Source organism: Erinaceus europaeus, chromosome 21, assembly GCF_950295315.1.
Source record: "Erinaceus europaeus chromosome 21, mEriEur2.1, whole genome shotgun sequence".
NCBI classification, from domain to species: domain Eukaryota; kingdom Metazoa; phylum Chordata; class Mammalia; order Eulipotyphla; family Erinaceidae; genus Erinaceus; species Erinaceus europaeus.
In genome coordinates this window covers 29,914,103-29,933,550 of record NC_080182.1, presented here as the reverse complement: position 1 = coordinate 29,933,550, position 19,448 = coordinate 29,914,103, and the positions used below count along the sequence as shown (strand labels likewise).

Here is a 19,448-nt window from a genome sequence, read left to right as displayed (position 1 = left end):
CCACCTCGCCGTGGCCTAATATGGTGCCCGACCACGGCTTGGGCCGCACCACTGGGCGACGCGGGGGGGGTCGGCGTCTACCTGGGACTCAGGAGGGCCCCAGCCCCAGGCCAGAGCTTTCCGCGGGGAGCGAGAGGAGCAGAAAGGCGAGCTGAGCACTCCCGCGGTCTTCGCGCCCACGGTTGGGCGGGCGGGGACTAGTTTCCCGGGACGGGCGCGCCCGGGCTCCCCCCGCCCTCGGCGCAGATGGTACGGCCCGGGCGTGCGGCGCAGACTGCGGCTGCGCGGCGGCTGAGAGTAGCGTCGCGCGCCGGCCACTTCCGCACTTCCGCTTTCCGGCCCAGCCAGCGCCCGCGATGGTGAGAACCGGGCCCGGGGCGCGACCCCGCCGAGCGTCTCTGGCTTTGGGGGCTGGGGCGGGGGCGACACGGCTCGGCGACGCGGAGACCCGGGGCCCGAGGGCAGCCGGGAGCGCATGGGGCCGGGACTCTAGGGCGGAGGGCGGGGCGGGGCGGGGCGGGGAGGAAAGGGTGAGCGGGGCAGTTCCCGGAGGCAGCCGGTTTGGGGCGTCCGGGCAGGTGGGGTTCACCCGGGGTGCGGGGAGCCGGAAGTGGGGCCCCCGGAGCTTTGCGGGATTCCTCCAGGCAAGTAGAAGGCCGCCCCGCCGGGGCTCCGGACACCCAGGAGGGCCAGCCCCCCACCCTGGGTCCAGCCCAGCTGCAGCGACCTGGGTGCCACCTGCCGCCCGCCCCCGCGGGCTCCCGGGGAGGCCGCCCCGCTCCTCATCCCGCCCGCACCCCGTCCCCGGCGCTGCTTGCACCCCCACCCCGGGCCCTTGAGTTCTGCCCAGCCGTGCACCCCGTGCTTTGATGCTGCAGACCCTTCGGTTCTGCGAAGCCTCCCTCCTGTCTGATGGTGGGTGTCCCGGAGCCCAGGCCGCGTCCCTCCACCGTCTTCCTCCTCCTCCCGCCATGGCTTGTCCCCATCTGGCCTCGGTCACTGTGTGTGTGCTGGGGACTCCCAGCTGTGTCCCCAGGTTCACCTGGTCATGTGTGAAGCCACTTGAAACGAGCTCTCCTCGCACAGCAAGGGGCAAAGCCGGTCTCGGGAGCCTCAGTCTCAGCTGTGCGTCCTGTAGACAGCTGGCTAGTGGGCGCTTGTTTCCCTGGTTGAAGCCACCGAGATTCTGCCTGAGACTGTCTGCAAAAGGGCGGGTGGGTGGGCTGGCTGGCCACCTCCAAGTCACCCCCCCCTTTTAACTTTCTTATTGGGGGATTAATGGCATACAGTCTACTGTAAAATACAGTAGTTTGTATGTGCATAACATTTCCCAGTTTTCCACCTGACAATTCAACCCCCACTAGGTTCTCTGCCATCGTGTTCGAGGACCTGAACTCCCCCCAGCCCCCCCCCCCCCAGAGTCTTTTCCTTTGGTGCAGTACACCAACTCCAGCCCAAGTTCTGCTTAGTGTTTTCCCTTCCGATCTTGTCTTTCAACTTCTGCCTGAGAGTGACATCATCCCGTATTCATCCTATTTCTGACTTATCTCACTTAACGTGGTTTCTTCAAGCTCCATCTAAGATGGACTGAAAATGGTGAAATCACCATTTTTAATAGCTGAGTAGTATTCCCTTGTGTATATAGACCACAACTTGCTCAGTCACTCATCTGTTGTTGGACACCTGGGTTGCTTCCAGGTTTTGGAAATTGTGCTGCTGTGAACATAGGTGTACACACATCTTTTTGGTCAGGTGTGTTTGGTTCTTTAGGATCTGTCCCCAGGAGAGGAATTTAAGGGTCATAAGGCAGGTCCACTTCTAGCCTTCTGAGAGTTCTCCAGACTGCTCTCCACAGGGCTTGGACCAATTTGTCCCCACAACCTCTCCAGCATTTGTTGTTGCTGCTACCTTTTCTTTCTTTCCTTTTTTTTTTTTTTAATTATCTTTATTTATTGGATAGAGACAGCCAGAATTTGAGAGAGAGGGGGAGACAGAGAGGGAGAGACACCTGCAGCATTACTTCACCACTCTCAAAGCTTTCCCCCTGCAGGTGGGGACCAGGGGTTTAACCCTGGGTCCTTGCACACTGTGTAACATATGTGCTCAACCAGGCGTGCCACTATCTGGCCCCTTGCTGCTACCTTTTCTGATGTCTGACATTCTCATAGGAGTGAAGTGGTATCTCATTGTTGTTTTTATTTGCATTTCTCTGACAGTCAATGACTTGGAGCATTTTTTCACGTTTGTTGGCCTTTTGGATCTCTTCTGTGTCACCCCCTTTTTAAAAATAAGTTTTGACCCACTCATGGAACCACTGTTACAGCTGAAATTGGGCAGGAGGCTCAGTGGTGGAGCACATTCCTCACTCACCCTGAGGGCCCCCCCCCCCATTTGAGACCCTAGTTACCTGCACTGCAAATGCTGGAGCGGTGGTCTGGCCTCTCACATAAAATATAAATAGATCTTTAGGAAACACACACACACACACACACACACACAGAATTTGCCCAGTTAACCTTTAAAGTTCCCACAAGCCCCTCTGCTCCCTGCCTCATCACAGATGACTGCCAGTCCCTCCCCCTCCAGAAGTCGCCCTTTTCCTCACCATCATAGAAGAATTCTTCAGTGCGTAGACAGACCATCTTGGTGCTGCCCAAGAGGCTCCCCCAGCTGGATGCATCCACTTCTCATAAGTTGTTGGCAGTTATTTGCTGCTTTAAACAGCTGTGTCTTTTATAAGAGACAGGCTTGAGCACTGCTCTACTGTATGCAGTGCTAGTTGAACCCACAACCTCACACTTGCAAGTCCTGTGTGCCACCTGCCAAGCCACCTCTCCAGGAGCTGTGTAATGATTCCATGCCCTCTGTGTCTGGTGTCAATCTGTGATGGCTTTTGCCTGTCCTCACCATTGCCTGGGCAGCCCCCAGCAGCTCTCCTCAGGCTCCCCCTCTGCCTGCCTGCATTGCCCTTCCCTCTCCCACCCACTCTCCACAGAGCCCCCATTGTGCTGTAGTGGTGTCACTTCCTCAGAAGCACCCCGGCACTTCCTCACCCCCTGAAAGAAGGGCTGAACTTAGTGGTCTGGCATCTGAGGCGCTCCGGGGATCTGCGGCCTCAGCTTCTATGCTGCTTCTGCTCTCTCAGTGCCCTCTCGGTGCCTGCTCTGTCCTCCCCACAGTCCCTTCATTCACCTTACGGAGGGCAAGTGAGGTGGGACCCCTCCCCAGGTGTGAGCTCTGACATTTGCATGAACAGATCTGGTCTGCTGACCCTTGGGAGGCTTCACTTCTGAGGCTTGTCAGTGGACTACGGCCTGCGAAGAGGGAAGTCCCGCAGGCCTCACGGAGGAAGGAAGAGGCCTCTGAGGAGGCTGAGGGGCAGACAGGGAGGTCAGCCTACAGACCTGTGGGTCCCCTGGGAAGCCCGGGCGAGTCTGGATGCCGCCAGCTTGCTGGCTTTGCACTGCGAGCACCCTTTTCCGCTCACAAAGGCCCTTCTAGCCGTTTCCAGCTGCAAAACCAAGTCTGTCTGCGGTACAACCTGTAGATTAAGTCCTTTCCCATTTCATGGCGATTGGTAACACTTGTCCCCCGTCTCCCACCACGTTGAGCCTTGAAGGGTAAAGATGGCTTTCACCCTTTTGAATCCCCAGCGCCGAGCTCAGCGGCCTGGTGCTTTTGCTGGTTCAGGAGACAGATCGGCAGCAGCCCCCTCTCCAGGTGACTGAGGGCCCCGATAGGCCACTGCTCCAAGGCCTGTGGACCGAGCACCCTGGGGACTGCCCCGCTCAGAGCGCACTGGAGTTGGGGGCCAGTGGGCTGGGGGGCTGTGTCCTCATCTCTCCTTGCTCCCTCCCGCAGACTGCCACTCTCCGCCCCTACCTGAGCGCCGTGCGGGCCACACTGCAGGCTGCCCTCTGCCTGGAGAACTTCTCCTCCCAGGTCGTGGAGCGGCACAACAAGCCAGAGGTGGAAGTCAGGTAAGGCCCCGTGGGCAAACCTGCTCGATTTGGAGTTCAGACACTAGGGCTAGTGGGTCGACAGGACGATTCTCGGGGGTGCAGGTGGGGGAAGAGGAGCAATTGAGCTAGGGTTGCCAGACTGGCTTCCTGGAGGAGGCCGCTCCATAGCCCCACTGGCAGTTTGAGGGGAAGATGGGAAATGTAGTTTTCTCAGCTGTCCTCTCCTTTTCTGATATCAAATTCAAGGATCACCCCTGCCCCACAATAAACCTTGTTTTCACTTTATCTAGACTGTTCTGTAAATAAATTTGTCCCCCTTCTCCTTTTTCTTGAAGGGGGGTGTTGGGCATTGAACACAGGACAAGTTCACTGTTGCTGACTTCTTCCTGCCCCCCCCTTTATGATTTATTAACGAAGGGGAGTCGGGGAGTAGCACAGAGGGTTAAGCACAGATGGTGCAAAGCTCAAGGACCGGCATAAGGATCCTGATTCGAGCCCCCAGCTCCCCACTTGCAGGGGAGTCGCTTCACAAGCAGTGAAGCAGGTCTGCAGGTGTCTGTCTTTCTCTCCCCCTCTCTGTCCCCCTCCTCTCTCCATTTCTCTCTGTCCTATCCAACAGTGACATCAATAATAACTACAACAATAAAACAACAAGGGCAACAAAAGGAAATAAATAAATATTTTTAAAAAAAGATTTATTAATGAGAAAGGAGGAGGAGAGAGAGATATTGAATACCAAACATCACTCTGGTACATGTGCTGCCTGGAGCTGAACTCAGGACCTCATGCTTGAGTGCAATGCTTTATCCACTGTGCCACTTCCCGGACCACCCGCCTTCCTTTCTTTCCTGTTCAAGTTTGACCTGGGTGACCCGGAAGTGGCACAATAGGTAGAGCAGCAAACTTTGGTGCCTGAGGCCCCGGGTTCAATTCCCAGCGTCACATATGTTAGGAGTGGTGCTCTGGTTCTCTCTTGAATCAATAAATCCTGAAAGAAATATAACCGGGGGCTGAGTGATGGCGTGCCGGGTCGAGCACACACATTGCTGTGACGTGGACCTAGGTTCGAGCTCCTGCTTCCCCACCTGCGGGGGCGGCTGGGGGGGGAGCCCCACGAGCAGTGCTGCAGGTATCTCTTCTCTGTTTCTTTGTCTCTGTCATCCTCTATCAAAAACCAAAAGAAACAGACAAACAAGCCACTCAGGGCAGTGACGTTGCGCGGGCACGAAGCCCCGGCTGTCAGTTCCCTGTGGTACAGAGGTCTCTGCCCGTTGTGCTTTCAGGAGTAGCAAAGAGCTCCTACTGCAGCCCGTGACCATCAGCAGGAATGAGAAGGAGAAGGTTCTGATCGAGGGCTCCATCAACTCTGTGCGGGTCAGCATTGCAGTGAAGCAGGTGAGCCGGACGCCCCTCCCGGAGGCCAGTGTGCCAGGCGCGGGCCGCGGGAAGGTATCCGGGAGAATCCCAACTCGGGGTGGGGAGACTCAACCAGCAGGCCGCAGTTTCTCAGCGGTATGCTCAGATGCGTCCCAAGTGCCTGCCTTCCCCTCCGCTCCCAGACTTTCTGCTGTGGCAGTTGTTTACACTGTGGGCTTTTAGACGTAGGGTTGTTTTCTTTCATTTAAGTTGGTTTGAGGGAGGGGAAAAAAACTATGCTGGAAACGGAATAGCTATTACTGGCCAAATAGAAAGTTACTCCAAAAAATAGTGGGAATGAAAACACAGCAGTTACTAAGTTCAAGCTGTAGCCCTGGGGGCTGCTCTGTTTGTTTGAGGGGAGCATCCCAGACGTCGGGGGCGGGCGGGTAATACCGGCCCTTCACAGCGAGTTTCTTCCTTGAGAATGTTGACTTGTGTGAGAATGGCTGTTATTAAAGCACAGCCCATCATAGGTCATCTCTGCTGTCCCCTTGATGGGCCCGGCCTTCCGCAAAGGCAGTGTTGGGAAGCCAGCTTGTCGTGGTGGCATGGGCTCTAGAGGGACCGGGATGGAGTGGTTTGCCAGGGTTGCCTCGCAGGTGGAGGGATCCAGCCGGTGTCCCTAGTGCCGGAGCCCCTCCTTCCTGTTGTCAATCTGACACCCCGGGATTCAGACTCCAGGCAGCGACAGCTCCCGGGTTCTAAGCCCTCTGGCCCCCTGCAGAAGGGGAGGCTGTGTGGGCCTGGGGCCACTTTAGGGAAATGCGCTTCTCCTTGGCTCTCACCAGGCTGATGAGATAGAGAAGATCCTGTGTCACAAGTTCATGCGCTTCATGATGATGCGAGCAGAAAACTTCTTTATCCTGCGGAGGAAGCCAGTGGAGGTGAGGCCTTGGGTCCAAGTGCCAGCAGCACCCATGACCCGTCTCCGTGCGTACGCGCTTCTAGAACCCGGGTGCCGAGTCAAGTCGGTCTTCCTCTTGGCTGGTGGGGGCCCAGGGGAGAAGTCCCTGAGTCGTCACTCATCCTACCTGAGACCGCAGTCTCACAGAGTTATCCAGCGAGTCAGAGATCCCTCCGCACTCCTCCCCAGTCGCTCCAGCCCCTCCAGGCCACTGCGGACACCTGACAGTTGCTGCCTGATGTTGACCTTGAACCCTGTCCACAGTCTCCCTGCCAGACTGAGCGGAAGTAGCCCCTCGACCAGAGCAGCACGCACCGTCCTCTGTTCTGGTGGCTGCGCTGATCCTTGCCCTGAGTGAACATCTCTCCCAGCCCTGACCTACCTCTGCTGTCTCCTCCACACAGTGGATCTTTTACTAACTTTCTTACTGCTCCTGAATTATCACTGGGGCTCAGTGCTGGCGCTACAAGTCTTTTTTTTTTTTTTTTTTTTAGTTGAATCAGGACGGAGAAATTGAGAGGGGGAAGAGAAAGAAACACCCGCAGACCTGATTTACTGTTCCTGACGCTTCCCCCCAGCAGCTGGGGTTCGGGGGCTTGAACCTAGGTCCTTAAGCATGATAATGCATACACTTAACCTGGTATGCCACCACCTAGCCCAGACTCTGCATTTAAAAGCCCTTTTCCTACTGCGTCGCTTTGATGCAGGTTTGATTAGGTTCTTGAGTAACAAGTTTTGAAGTTCTCTCTCCCACGACTCCACCCGCATACAGGTGCTCATGCTGTAGCTGGTCTTCCAGAGACATCTGGCGTGAACAGGACTCTCACCCCGGTGCAGCTCCCCGTGTCCAGCACAGACGGGGACACCCCCCCCCCATCCCCATCAAGATCACGGCCTCTGGGCAGTGCGGGTGGCTGAGACACTGGGCAGGCAGGGCCATTCGAGCGGCCCCAGAACCGACTCTCCCCTCCTCTCTTCCCCCCAGGGCTACGACATCAGTTTCCTGATCACCAACTTCCACACAGAGCAGATGTACAAACACAAGCTGGTGGACTTCGTGATCCACTTCATGGAGGAGATCGACAAGGAGATCAGCGAGATGAAGCTGTCGGTGAATGCCCGAGCACGCATTGTGGCCGAGGAGTTCCTCAAGAACGTGAGTAGGGCAGCAGCTGGGCGGCGCCGGACTCGCACATGCCAGGCCCCGGGCTTCTTCCCTGGCATCACCAGAGCCCGGGTGGTGCCCTGCTCCAAAAAGAAAAGAGAACCTGAGGAAACCCGGTTTCCTCCCAGAAGCAGAGGGAGCTGTGGGTTCTGTAACAGGGCAGCTCCGGGCAGAGGTGCTGGCGTGGGGGGGCCTTTGTTGGACCCCGTGCTCCCAGGGGGTGCTGGCAGGCTGACCAGAGGAGGGACCCCTGGTCTGGGGGTGCTCCTGGCTTTGTCCCTCACGGGGACTTGGCTGTCGTTTCTGCAGCTCAGAATGGACACAGAACCCTGGTCGTATCTGGTTAAAACCCCAGGCCAGGAGGCTTTGCTGAGGGATTTTTTATTTAATTAATTATTTTTTTAAAGAAGCCTTTTTTTTTTTAGAATTTATTTATTTATTCATGAGAAAAATAGGAGAGAAGGAACCAGCCATCACTCTGGTACATGTGCTGCCAGGAATCAAACTCCAGGACCTCCTGCTTGAGAGTCTAGTGCCTTAGCCACTGTGCCACCTCCTGAACCACGGATTTTTTTTTTTAAGATTTTTTTTTTTAATATATTCATTTTCCCTCTTGTTGCCCTTATTGTTTTTCATTGTTGTTGTAGTTATTGTTGTTGTTGGATAGGACAGAGAGAAATGGAGAGAGGAGGGGAAGACAGAGAGGGGGAGAGAAAGACAGACACCTGCAGACCTGCTTCACCGATTGTGAAGCGACCCCCCCTGCAGGTGGGGAGCCGGGGGCTCAAACCAGGATCCTTCTGCCGGTCCACCATGTGTGCTTAATCCTCTGCACTACCGCCCGACTCCTGGGATTTTTTAAAAAATATATATTAACTTCTTTATTTTATTTGATAGGGCAGAGGAAAATTGGGGGCAGAGTGGAGAAGGGGTTGGGGAGGCAGTATGTGGTTCTGCCAAAGACTCCTGCCTGAGGCTCCGAGGTCCCAGGTTCAATCCCTAATACCAAGATCAGCCAGAGCTGAGCAGGGCTCTGGTCTCTCTTTGTATCTTCCTTTATATATCTCTTAGAGAGAGAGAGAGAGTGGTCTGGGAGGTGGCGCAGTGGTAAAGCTTTGGCCTCTCAAGCATGAGGTCCTGAGTTCGATCCCCAGCAGCACATGTGCCAGAGTGATGTCTGGTTCTTTCTCTCTCCTCCTATCTTTCTCATAGATGAATAAAATCTTTTTTAAAAAGAGAAAGAGAGAGACCTGCAGCACTGTTTCACCATTGGTGAAGTTTCCTCCCAGCAGGTGGGGAGCAGGGACTCGAACCTGGGTCCTTACACATATGAGGAGACTGTTAATCCAGTGTAATTCCACTTCTCAGACTGAGATGTCTTCCTTCAGCGGCTGCTTCTCGGCCTCGAGCCTCAAGCCGTGTCCCGCCTCTCCTGGTTGAGGCCCCCAGAGCCCGAGGCAGGACTGGCCTCCTCCAGGAGGGGGACGGTGGGCCGCCAGAGGCCGGTGACAACTCGCTGGCTCCCAGCTAGAGTTGAGGGCGCAGGCCTCATGCTTTCCTCCTCCAGACAGCCCTGGGTTTGTCGACATGCTGCGCTCCACGCTGATCCCTAGACGGTGGAAGCTGTTTACTCTGCCAGCGGGCACGCAGACTGGCCCCAGAGGAGCTCGGATTCCTAAAAATGGAAGCACACCGTTTCCCCTGGGCTGGAATTCCCCGAGGGCAGCTGCCACTCCAGGGCGTGTGCCCCCTGCCCAGGACAGCTCCTCGAGCCCCTGGGCTGCCAGTGCTCCGCTTTGGGCCGCAGCTCTCCCTCCTACACCAGGGCTATTCCAGCATCATGGGGGTGGGGGTGGGGGGCAGTGGTTGTGTGTGGCTGGAGGGTCAGAGAAAGGGTTGAGTTGCTTCTGGCTGGAGGGTTCCCAGGAGCTTGACGTACAATACTGAGTCCCTCTCAGTCCCCACACAGCCTTCCTGTCAGCCCGTCATCTGTTCGTTTTAAAGCATAAAGCAGTTTCCAGGCATTTCTTTTTTAACCGAACAGTTGTTTTTTTACGAGCCGGTCGTTGTCACAACACACGGCTACAGTTTGAGGCCTTCCTGAGGTAGAGGCGCTCAATAGCAGGCTGACTCTTCTCCTTCTGCCGCAGGGTGCTTTCAGGCTGCTTTTTATTATTTTAAACTCCGGTCTGTCTGTCTGAGAATATACCTATGTAGCAGTAAGTGAATCAGAGCGTCACCCTGGCGTATTCGATGCGGGTGATGCAAGTTGGGATCTCATGCTTAAAACTCTGGTGCCATGGGGCTGGGGAGACAGACAGCATAATGGTTCTGCAAACGGCCTTTCCTGCCTGAGGCACCCAGGGTCTGAGGTTCAATCCCCAGCACCACTATTAGCCCCAGGGGTAAACTGCTCCGGTAAGAAGTGAAATACAGTAACCAGCGCTGTAGCCAGAGAATCCCGGTAGATTGCTCTGCCTAGGTGCGCACGCGCGTCACCGTGCACAAGCACCTGGGCTTGAGTCCCCAGCAACACAGGAGCACCTACATGGGAAGCTTCGCGGGGGGCAGAGCAGCGCTGTGGCGTGTCTCCCTCTGTGTCTGACATTGGAAGGGGGAACAGAGAGTCCTTGGGCAGCGGTGGAATCACACAGGCACAGAAAGCCCAGCAGCCAAAAGTCAAGGCAAGAAAGTCAATGACCGGGCCGGGTGGTGGCCGGGTGGTGGCGCACCTGGTTGAGCACACGTTACAGTGTATAAGGAGGACCAGGGTTTGAGCCCCTGCAGGGGGCAAGCTTTGCAAGTGGTGAGGCAGGGCTGCAGTTCTCTCCCTCTCTGTCTCTCCCTTCCCTCTCAATTTCTGGCTGTCTCTATCCAATAAATAAAGATAATGATTTAAAAATAAAAAGTCAAGAACCAGACGGAGAGCCAGAGCATCACCTCAGCACACACAAACTGGGGATTGAATTTGGACCTCGTGCTCACAGGCCCTGCGCTTTCCCGCTGGGCCACCTCCCAGGACTTGAGCCCCTCTTTCTAAAGGCAGCTTCAGTTAACCAGCACGAGTAGCTGTTGAGGGGCCAGATGGTCACACACCTGGTTTAAGTGCACATTACCAAGCACAAGGACACAGGTTCAAGCCCCTGGTCCCCACCTGCAGTGGGGAATCTTCACAGGTGTCTCTCCCATTCCCTCTCAATTTCTGTCTTTAGCCAATAAATAAAACTTTTTTAAAAAGTGCTGTGTAAGACCCACACAGCCCTGGATTTCTCCACCTTGTCTAGTGCTGGGTTTGGTGTTAGCAGCCCAGAGGTCACCTCTGGCTGACTGAGGGGAGCGCACGTGTATCTGGAACCCCGGCGCTGCCCCCTCAGATCACCCCAGGCGGGCCTCACAGGACCTGGAATAACTACTTTCTCTTCTCTCCACAGTTTTAACCCATCTGGCAGATCTCGGGCTTCCCCTCAGTGTTGGTCGACGGCATGCCTGCGTTCACCTGGGGCAGAAGCGGGCAGTCTGAGTGCGGGAGGGGGTGTTGCGTGCTTGCTAGCTGGGCCAGAAAGCCGCGTGGACCTGCCCCAGGCGACTGTGCCTGGTCATCCTGGCTTTTGATATTTGGCCCCTGAGCTGGGACCTTTTTTTTTTTTTTTTTTTTTAATGTCTTGAAACTGAAACTGTGCTTGTAGGAGACTGTAACCTTTTTATTGTCTTCTCTTTCTTTTTTTTTTTTTTTAAACAAGCAGCCTCCATTTCCAGTGCTGTGACTGGTCCCAGTGATTGTACCTGTTTTGGTCGCTGTGGGTCTGGGCGGGCCTGGAGCCAGAAGGCGACTACTATTCCTCCCCGCCTGCCCCAGGAAGGCAGGCAGGAGGGAGGCTTCCTCAGACTCTTCTCCCTGGCCTCTTCCTCCTCCTCCTCTTCCTCCTCCCCAGGCCTCCTGGGACTCATCTGCCCAGCAGCCAGGTGGCTTTTGGGGGCCACTTGCCCGGGGGCTGCATCTCGCCTTGTCTGTCAGTCAGTGCCTGTGCTAGAGGCGGCCTGCACGCCTCCCCTGCTCTGGCCCCTCTGCTCCTGCTCGCTCTATCTTTTCTTACCCTGCTGGCTCCTCCTTCCCCAAATTAAAATCTCTTCTTGCCCCTTTGGGGCTGCATGAGGCCTGTGCTCTTTGTGTGTCTGTGGGTGGGGGTGGGGGAGTTCCCCCCAAGACCATGTGAGCAGGCCAGGGCCTAGCTGCTTCTGGAACTGCTCTCCCTGGGCCTTTACACACACACATATGCACTCATGCTGAGCGCTTCTGGATGAGAGACAGCCTCAGAGAAGTGCCACCCGGGTCTCCTGACTGAGGAGCAGAGCAGAGGTCGCTGACCTGGAGTGGTTTGCCCCAGATATTTCCCCCAGCTGGGAGCCGGCAGCAGACCTCAGGCCTCTGCACTGCTAGTGATCGCCAGGCCTGGAGGAATGGCATGCTTACCAGCTAGGACTGCCACATGTGCCTAGCACCACATGGGGAAAGCTGTGGTGTCTTTCCTTCTGTCTTAACTGGATGGAAAAAATGGCCCTGGAAGCAGTGAAATGGTTTGTGTGTTAGGCCCCAGCTCTGCAAAAAAAAAAAAAAGGAGTCGGGCTGTAGCGCAGTGGGTTAAGCACAGGTGGAGCAAAGCGCAAAGACCGGTGTAAGGATATTGGTTCGAGCCCCCGGCTCTCCACCTGCAGGGGAGTCGCTTCACAGGCGGTGAAGCAGGTCTGCAGGTGTCTGTCTTTTTCTCCCCCCTCTGTCTTCCCCTCCTCTCTCCATTTCTCTCTGTTCTATCCAACAAAGACAACAACAATAAAAAGAACAAGGGCAACAAAAGGGAATAAAATAATAAAAAGTAAATTAAAAATAAGCCCAAACTTGGCAGTTAAAAAGGTCACTCCGTAAGACAGATACCTTAGCCTGCATGGCAGCCTGCCCTGGGTTTGAACCCTGGCACCAGTGGGAGCACTGCAGATGGTGGAGTGCTACCGAGCTCCCTCTCCTTTTCTTCTAGCGTTTGCCCTTCCGGAGCCAGTCAACAGCGTCAGGTTGAAAGCTGTCAGGAGCTGCTTGTTGCTGGCTTTGAAAGTGACTGGGATCCATGTGGATTCAGTCGGCTAGGGCTAGGAAGGATCGTCAGTTTCCCCAATGAATGGGGACTCACGGGGTGCACCACGAGAAGGTCGATCCAATGCATCCCCCTCTTCCTCTAAGAGATGAGAAAAACTCACCTGGGGGCCTGGTGCCACATTTTTCAAATTTAGATTCACTTCCTTGATAGGCCAGTAGATAAGGACTTGACCCTTGAGCAGTAGATAAGGACTTGACCCTCGACCCTTGACCCTGGGGGTGTTCAACCCCCAGCCTCACTTGTGCCAGTTCTTCCTCTCGTATTTATCGCGCATCCTTGAGGGCTGGGAAGAGCTCGGTGTGTAGGATATGCACGTAGCTTGTGTGTGTGGACTAAGTTCCAAGCCCTGGTACCGCACCAGACACTGAAGGGAGGTGAGGGCTACTCCTGTCTCCTAATCCATCAGGAAGAGCAGCCTGGGCACTGAGTCCATGTGCCCAAGACCTTCCACAGACTGAAAGCAAGTGGGGATAATGAATTGACTTCTTGACGATTATTCTGAGATAATAGCCAGGGGAGGCTGGGTGGTCACACACACACATCACCATACACAAGGACCCGGGTCCCACCCGTGCAAGGGCACGCTTCATAAAGCAGTGAGGCTCTGCAGGTGTCTACCACTACCTTTTCAATCTCTGGTCTATCAAAAATTGAAGGGGGGAGAAAAAAAAGGAAAAATGGCCACTGGGGGGCGGTGGATTTGTAGTGCTGGCACGGAGCCCCAGTGATCTTTCTGGTGGTAATAAAAACAAGAAAATAAGGGTCAAGAATTTTTCCAGGTGCACCTGACTGAGTGCATGTATTACAATTTGCAAGGACCCAGGTTCGAGCCCCCGTTCCCCACCTGCAGGGGTAAAGCTTTATGAGTGGCAAAGCAGGGCTGTAGGTGTCTCCCTTTCTGTCATTCCCCTATTGATTTCTGGCTGTCTAGCCAATAAAGATAAGAAATTTTTTTAAAGAATTGGGAGTCAGGCGGTAGTGCAGCAGGTTAAGCACATGTGGCGCAAAGCGCAAGGACTGGTGTAAGAATCCCTGTTCGAGCCCCCAGCTCCCCACCTGCAGGGGAGTCGCTTCACAAGCGGTGAAACGGGTCTCCAGGTGCCTATCTTTCTCTCCCCATCTCTTGTCTTCCCCTCCTCTCTCCATTTCTCTCTGCCCTATCCAACAAAAACGACATCAAGAACAACGATAATAACTACAATAAAACGAGGGCAACAAAAAGGAAAATAAATATTTAATTTTTTTTAATTTTTAAAGAATTTTTCCCACACTGAAGGAAGTACTTGGAGGAAGCTCAGAGTTCAAATGGCATAAAGCCAAATAGATAACACACCAAGACAATTAAAATAGCAAGAGACAGAATCCTAAAAATAGGAGAAAAGAAAAGAAAAGAATCATTACATAAAAAAACTCCAGCCCACAAGACTCAGCTGACTTCTCAGCAGAAACTTAAGAGTAAATTGGCAGGAAAGAGTCAAAGCTTTGAAAGGACTTAACCAAAATCACTAAAATTGTGACTAATTTGAAAGAATGATTAACTTCCAGACAACAGCTAAAGGAATTCACTTCCACCAAGTGGCTCTAGAAGGAATGCTACAGGACTTCTAGAGAGGAAAAGGCCATATGAGCTCGCTCATGGTGAGTGTGTTAGGGGAAGCTTATAATGAAAGGGAACACAACCAAATGGAGTCGAACATTGAGACTTGCAACACTGCGGCCTGGGAGGGGCAAGATGGACACCCAACCACAAGGTCCTGAGTTTGATCCCCGGCATTCCACATGCCAGAGTGATGCTCTTCCTTCACAAATAAGTGCAGAACTGTTTCTCTACATGTCAACTGCCACATGTAAGAAAGTAAAACCCAGGCAAGGGGATCAGGCGGTAGTAGCACAGAAAATTAAGCACACGTGGCACCAATCGCAAGGACCAACATAAGGATCCTGGTTCAAGCCCCCGGCTTCCCACCTGCAGGGGAGTCGCTTCACAGACGGTGAAGCAGGTCTGCAGGTGTCTATCTTTCTCTCCCCCTCTCTGTCTTCCCCTTATCTTTCCATTTCTTTCCTATCTAACAATGATAATAACAATGATAAACAACAAGGGCAACAAAAGGGGAAAAAATAGCCTCCAGGAGTGGTGGGTTCATAATGCAAGCACCAAGTCCCAGTGGTGATAACCCTGGGGAAAAAAAAAAAAACTGGCACAGCTCTAATAGCCCAGTAACAAAGTGGGCCAAAGAACTGAGCAGGTAGTTTTCCATAGAAGAGAGACACAGATACACAGCCCACAGGCTTCCCTGCATGCTGCCACGCGCCAGCCTGGACTACATGCCTGCCCTGAACCAGTGAGTGCTCTCTCCATAGCTCTCTCTCTCACCCTCCCTCCCGCCCTTCCTATGCCTCTTTTGCTTTCACTGGCATTTCACAGCTCCAGCCAGACTTCATATAGAGACAGAGAGGTAGAAAGAAAACAGCACTGAAGCTTCCAACTGTGGGCACTGGGCTTGAACCTGGGTTGTACCCATGAACAGGTAAGTGTGCTATTCAAATGTGTTGTCTTACCAATCCCCCCCCTTTTTTTGCCTCCAGGGTTTTTGCTGGATATCAGTGCATCCACTACAAATCCATTGCTCCTGGAGACCATCTTTTCAGTTTTACTGGATAGGACGGAGAAATTGAGAGGAGAGGGAAAGAGAAAGATATGCAGATATGAAAGAGGTGCAGACCTGGTGGTCCGGGAGGTGGCACAGTGATAAGGCTTTAGACTCTTTTTTTTAAAAATAATAATTTATTCCCTTTTGTTGCCCTTGTTTTATTGTTGTAGTTATTATTGTTGTTGTTATTGATGTCGTTGTTGGATAGGACAGAGAAATGGAGAGAGGAGGCAAAGACAGAGAGGGGGAGAGAAAGACACCTGCAGACCTGCTTCACCGCCTGTGAAGCGACTCCCCTGCTGGTGGGGAGCCGGGGGCTTGAACTGGGATCCTTACACCAGTCCTTGCACTTGGTGCCACCTGCACTTAACCCACTGTGCTACTGCCCGGCTCCCAGGCTTTAAACTCTTAAGCATGAGGTCCTGAGTTGGATTCCTGGCAGCACATGTGCCAGAGTGATGTCTGGTCCTTTCTCCTCCTATCTTTGTCATAAATAAAAAATCTTAAAAAAAAAAAAGAGGCGCAGACGTGTTTCACCACTTGTGAAGTGACCCGCCTGCAGGTGGGGAGCTGGGGGTTTGAACCGGGACCCTTATGCCTGTCCTTGGGCTTCGCACTGTGTTCTTAACCCGCTGCGCTACCGCCCGACCCCTTCGCCTCTACTTTTTTTTTTCCTCCAGGGTTATTGCTGGGGCTCGGTGCCTGCACTACAAATCCAGTGCTCCTGGAAGTTATTTTTTCCCTTTTGTTGCCCTTGTTGTTATCGTTGTTGTTACTATTATTGTTATTGCTGTTATCATTGTTGGGTAGGACAGAGAAATGGAGAAAGGAGGGGAAGACAGGGAGAGAAAGACACTTGCAGACTTGCTTCACCACCTGTGAAGCTACTCCCCTGTAGCTGGGGAGCCAGGGACTCAAACCAGATCCTTACGCCAATCCTTGCGCTTTGTGCCATGTGCGTGTGCTTAACCCGCTGCGCTACTGCCTGCCCTCCCCCCACTTTTTAAAATCTTGTTTTATTTATTTTTTGCTACCAGCATTCTTCTGGGGCTCGATACCAGCTCATCATTTCCTAACAGACAGAAATAGGGTGAGGGGAGAGAGAAATAGGGTCACCCGCAGCACTGCTTTGCTGTGCGCGAAGCTTCCCCTTCTGCAGCTGGAGGCTGGAACCCAGGCCCTCACACATGATAACTTGCACTCTCCTGGGTATTGGGCCATCATATGGCTTTTCTCCCTCCCCTTCTATCTTCTTTCTTTTTTCTACCTGAGCCCTGCTCAGCTCTGGCTCATGGTGGTGCTGGAGACTGGGACCTAGGAGCCTCGGGCAGGAGAGTCTTCTGCAGAACCACTGTGCCGTCTCCCTGACCCTACAGCTCGCTTTAATCTACAGATGCAAATACTGGACACAGAAGCTGCCTCAGGTCACGGAGTGGACACTGGCTCGTCTTCCACCAGCTCAGGGTCCACACCGTTTGCTGGGTTCTGTGTCACTGCCATAAGGATGGCGTTGTCTGGGGAGAGGAGGAGGCTGGCGACAGGAGAGGAGAGGGCTGTCCCTATTTATCTATTTTTAATAGAAGATGGGAGACGGGTTAAACAGAAGAGAAGTACGTGCAGCACTGTTCCACCACTCACAAAGACCCCACACCCACTGCAGGGGTGACCAGGGGCTTAAACCCAGTCTTGGCATGTGGCAATGTGTGTGCCACCAAGGAGTGTGCCACCACCCCACCCCTGGATAACTACAAAGTTGCAGAGTAAAATAAGTCAAGCTTTTGCAGATCACCAGGGTGAGGGGACCTCTTTGCAAACAGGACTGGCCTTGCTCCAGAGAGGGGGGCCTCAGGGTGGGGGCGCCTTGGGAGCTGCCGTCGTCCCCTTTATGACAATGCCATTACCTCTGTGACCTCCACCTCCTGCCTGGCAAGGTGAGGTGTGTCTGCCCCGGCCACTCGGCTCTCCTAGCTTTGTGGTGAGCCTTGCAGGTGTAGGACGAGAAGCTGAACACTCCTGAAGGATGGCCACCAGTCACTCTCCCCACGCAGACTGGCACTGCCAGGGTGAGTCGCCAGGGTGCCCGGATCCAGCCTGTGAGCTGTGGCTCTAAGCAGACCTGTGTCCTCTCCCGGGACTGGCCTCTGGGGACATGCTGGCACTAGTCTCAGTACCCGCTCTGCCTGGTGCCCGCTTTGCTTAAACGGGACTCCGTTCTCTGGGGTCAGCGGGCAACCCTTCTTAATGGTGGCATGGCTTCTGCTTAGAAGGATTTATGCTTTTTTTTTTTTTATTTAGATGATTTGATTTTCATGTTTACTGACTTCAGTGAGAGAGAGAGAGAGAGCGCAGAGCACGGCTAGGCAATGGCACATGGTGGGGCTGGAGGGCAGTGCCCAGGCATGCAAGTCTGGCGCTCTAATGCTGAGGTATTTTCAGTTAATTCATTTTATTTACTATTTATTACCAGAGCCCTGCTCAGCTCTGGCTTATGGTGGCTGGGGGATTGAACCTGGGACCTGGAGTCTCAGGCATGAGAGTCTGTTTGCATAACCATCATGCTATCTCCCCTGCCCCAATTAATTCTTTTTTAAAAAATATTTATTTAGAATTTATTTTTAAAATTATTTTTCTATTATTTATTTATTCCATTTTGTTGCCCTTGTTTTTTATTGTTGCAGTTATTATTGATGTCGTTCATTGTTGGATAGGACAGAGAGAAATGGAGAGAGGAGGGGAAGACAGAGAGAGGGAGAGACAGACACCTGCAGACCTGCTTCACCACCTGTGAAGCGACTCCCCTGCAGGTGGGGAGCCGGGGCTCGAACTGGGATCCTTATGCCAGTCCTTTAGCTTTGCGCCACGTGCGCTTAACCCGCTGCGCTACCGCTCGACTCCCTTATTTAGAATTTCATATGAGACAAATATTTTATTTTTTTTGTTGCCACCAGGTTTGTTACTGGGGGTTCGGCGCTAGCACCCAGTGGCCTGTCTTCCTTTTTTTTTTTTTTGCCTCCAGGGTTATTGCTGGGGCTCAGTGCCTGCACTATGAATCCACTGCTCCTGGAGGCCATTTTTCCCAATTTGTTGCCCTTGTTGTTAGTTATTGTTGCCATTGCTGCTGCTGTTGGATAGGACAGACAGAAATCAAGAAAGGAGAGGAAGACAGAGAGAGAGAGAAAAAAACCCAGACATCTGTAGACCTGCTTCACCGCCTGTGAAGCTCCCCTGCAGATGGGGATCAGGGGGCTTGAACTGGGATCCTTATGCTGGTCTTTGCATTTTGCGCCATGTGCGCTTAACCCGCTGCACTACCACCCGACCCCCTTTTATTCTATTTTAACTAAGAGAAATTGGGGGGGGGGATAGACAGATACCTACAGACCTGCTTCACTGCTCGTGTAGCCTCCCCACTGCAGGTAGACAGTGGGGGCTTGAACCTGAGTCCTTGCATAAGCTAACATATGCACTCAACCAGCTGTGTCACCGCTCAGCCCCTCGCTGATGTTTTTACCAGAGTCCTGCTCAGCTCTGGCTTGTGGTGGTGCCAAGGACCGACGTGGGGTCTTGGAGCCATAGGCATGAAAGTCTTCTGTATAACCACTGTGCTATCTCCCAGGGGAGAGAAGGATGCCAGAGTATCACTGGCGCTGGGGATTGAGTGGATAAATCTCAGGAAAGCCAGCCGGCACTCCACCAGTTGAGCTCTTTCCTCAGCCCTGCAGTAGGGCTTTGGAGTCAGACTTGAGGGCCCTGTCTTGCTGTTTGACTTTTTTTCCTCCAGGGTTATCGCTGGGGCTTGGTGCTGGCACTATGAATCCGCTGCTCCTGGCGGCCATTTTATTAGATAGGACAGAGAGAAATTGAGAGAGCCAGAGGAGATAGAGAGGGAGAGAAACAGACACCTGCAGACCTGCTTCACTACTTGTGAAACAAACCCCCTGTAGGTCTTGGCTCCTTGCATTGGTCCCTGCAGTGCAGTTTAAGAAGACTAGCTAATATCTTGGGGCTTTCTCTCTCCCCACTGTGACTTGAGTTGCCATCTCTGCAAACGTCACCCCTGGCTTTAAAAAAAATTATTTACTTATTTTTTTATTATTCTTTCTTTTTATTATTTATTTATTCCCTTTTGTTGCCCTTGTTGTTTTATTGTTGTAGTTATTAATGTTGTTGTCGTTGTTAGATAGGACAGAGAGAAATGGA

The 19,448-nt window shown here is 53.3% G+C and overlaps 2 protein-coding genes across 3 annotated transcripts in view; both read left to right on the top strand.

Moving 5' to 3' along the window:
- The first annotated feature begins 131 nt into the window (after window positions 1-131).
- Window positions 132-11,603, top strand: ARPC4 (actin related protein 2/3 complex subunit 4). The gene is made up of 6 exons (XM_016187793.2): window positions 132-359; window positions 3,862-3,980; window positions 5,246-5,357; window positions 6,170-6,265; window positions 7,271-7,441; window positions 10,882-11,603. The coding sequence occupies exons 1-6, from the start codon at window positions 357-359 to the stop codon at window positions 10,885-10,887; spliced, it is 507 nt and encodes a 168-aa protein (XP_016043279.1). The 5' UTR covers window positions 132-356; the 3' UTR covers window positions 10,888-11,603.
- A 3,236-nt stretch (window positions 11,604-14,839) lies between these two features.
- TTLL3 (tubulin tyrosine ligase like 3) overlaps window positions 14,840-19,448 on the top strand; it is a 46,024-nt gene continuing 41,415 nt past the window's right edge. Inside the window, exon 1 of one of the 2 annotated variants that reach the window (XM_060180755.1) lies at window positions 14,840-15,125. Coding sequence is in view for 1 of the 2 variants with exons in the window: in XM_060180754.1 (XP_060036737.1) it covers window positions 17,269-17,311 (43 nt within the window). In the remaining variant the exon portion in view is untranslated. Of the gene's footprint in view, window positions 15,126-17,183; window positions 17,312-19,448 lie in introns of those variants that run through there. The other variant, XM_060180754.1, reaches the window with a different exon arrangement.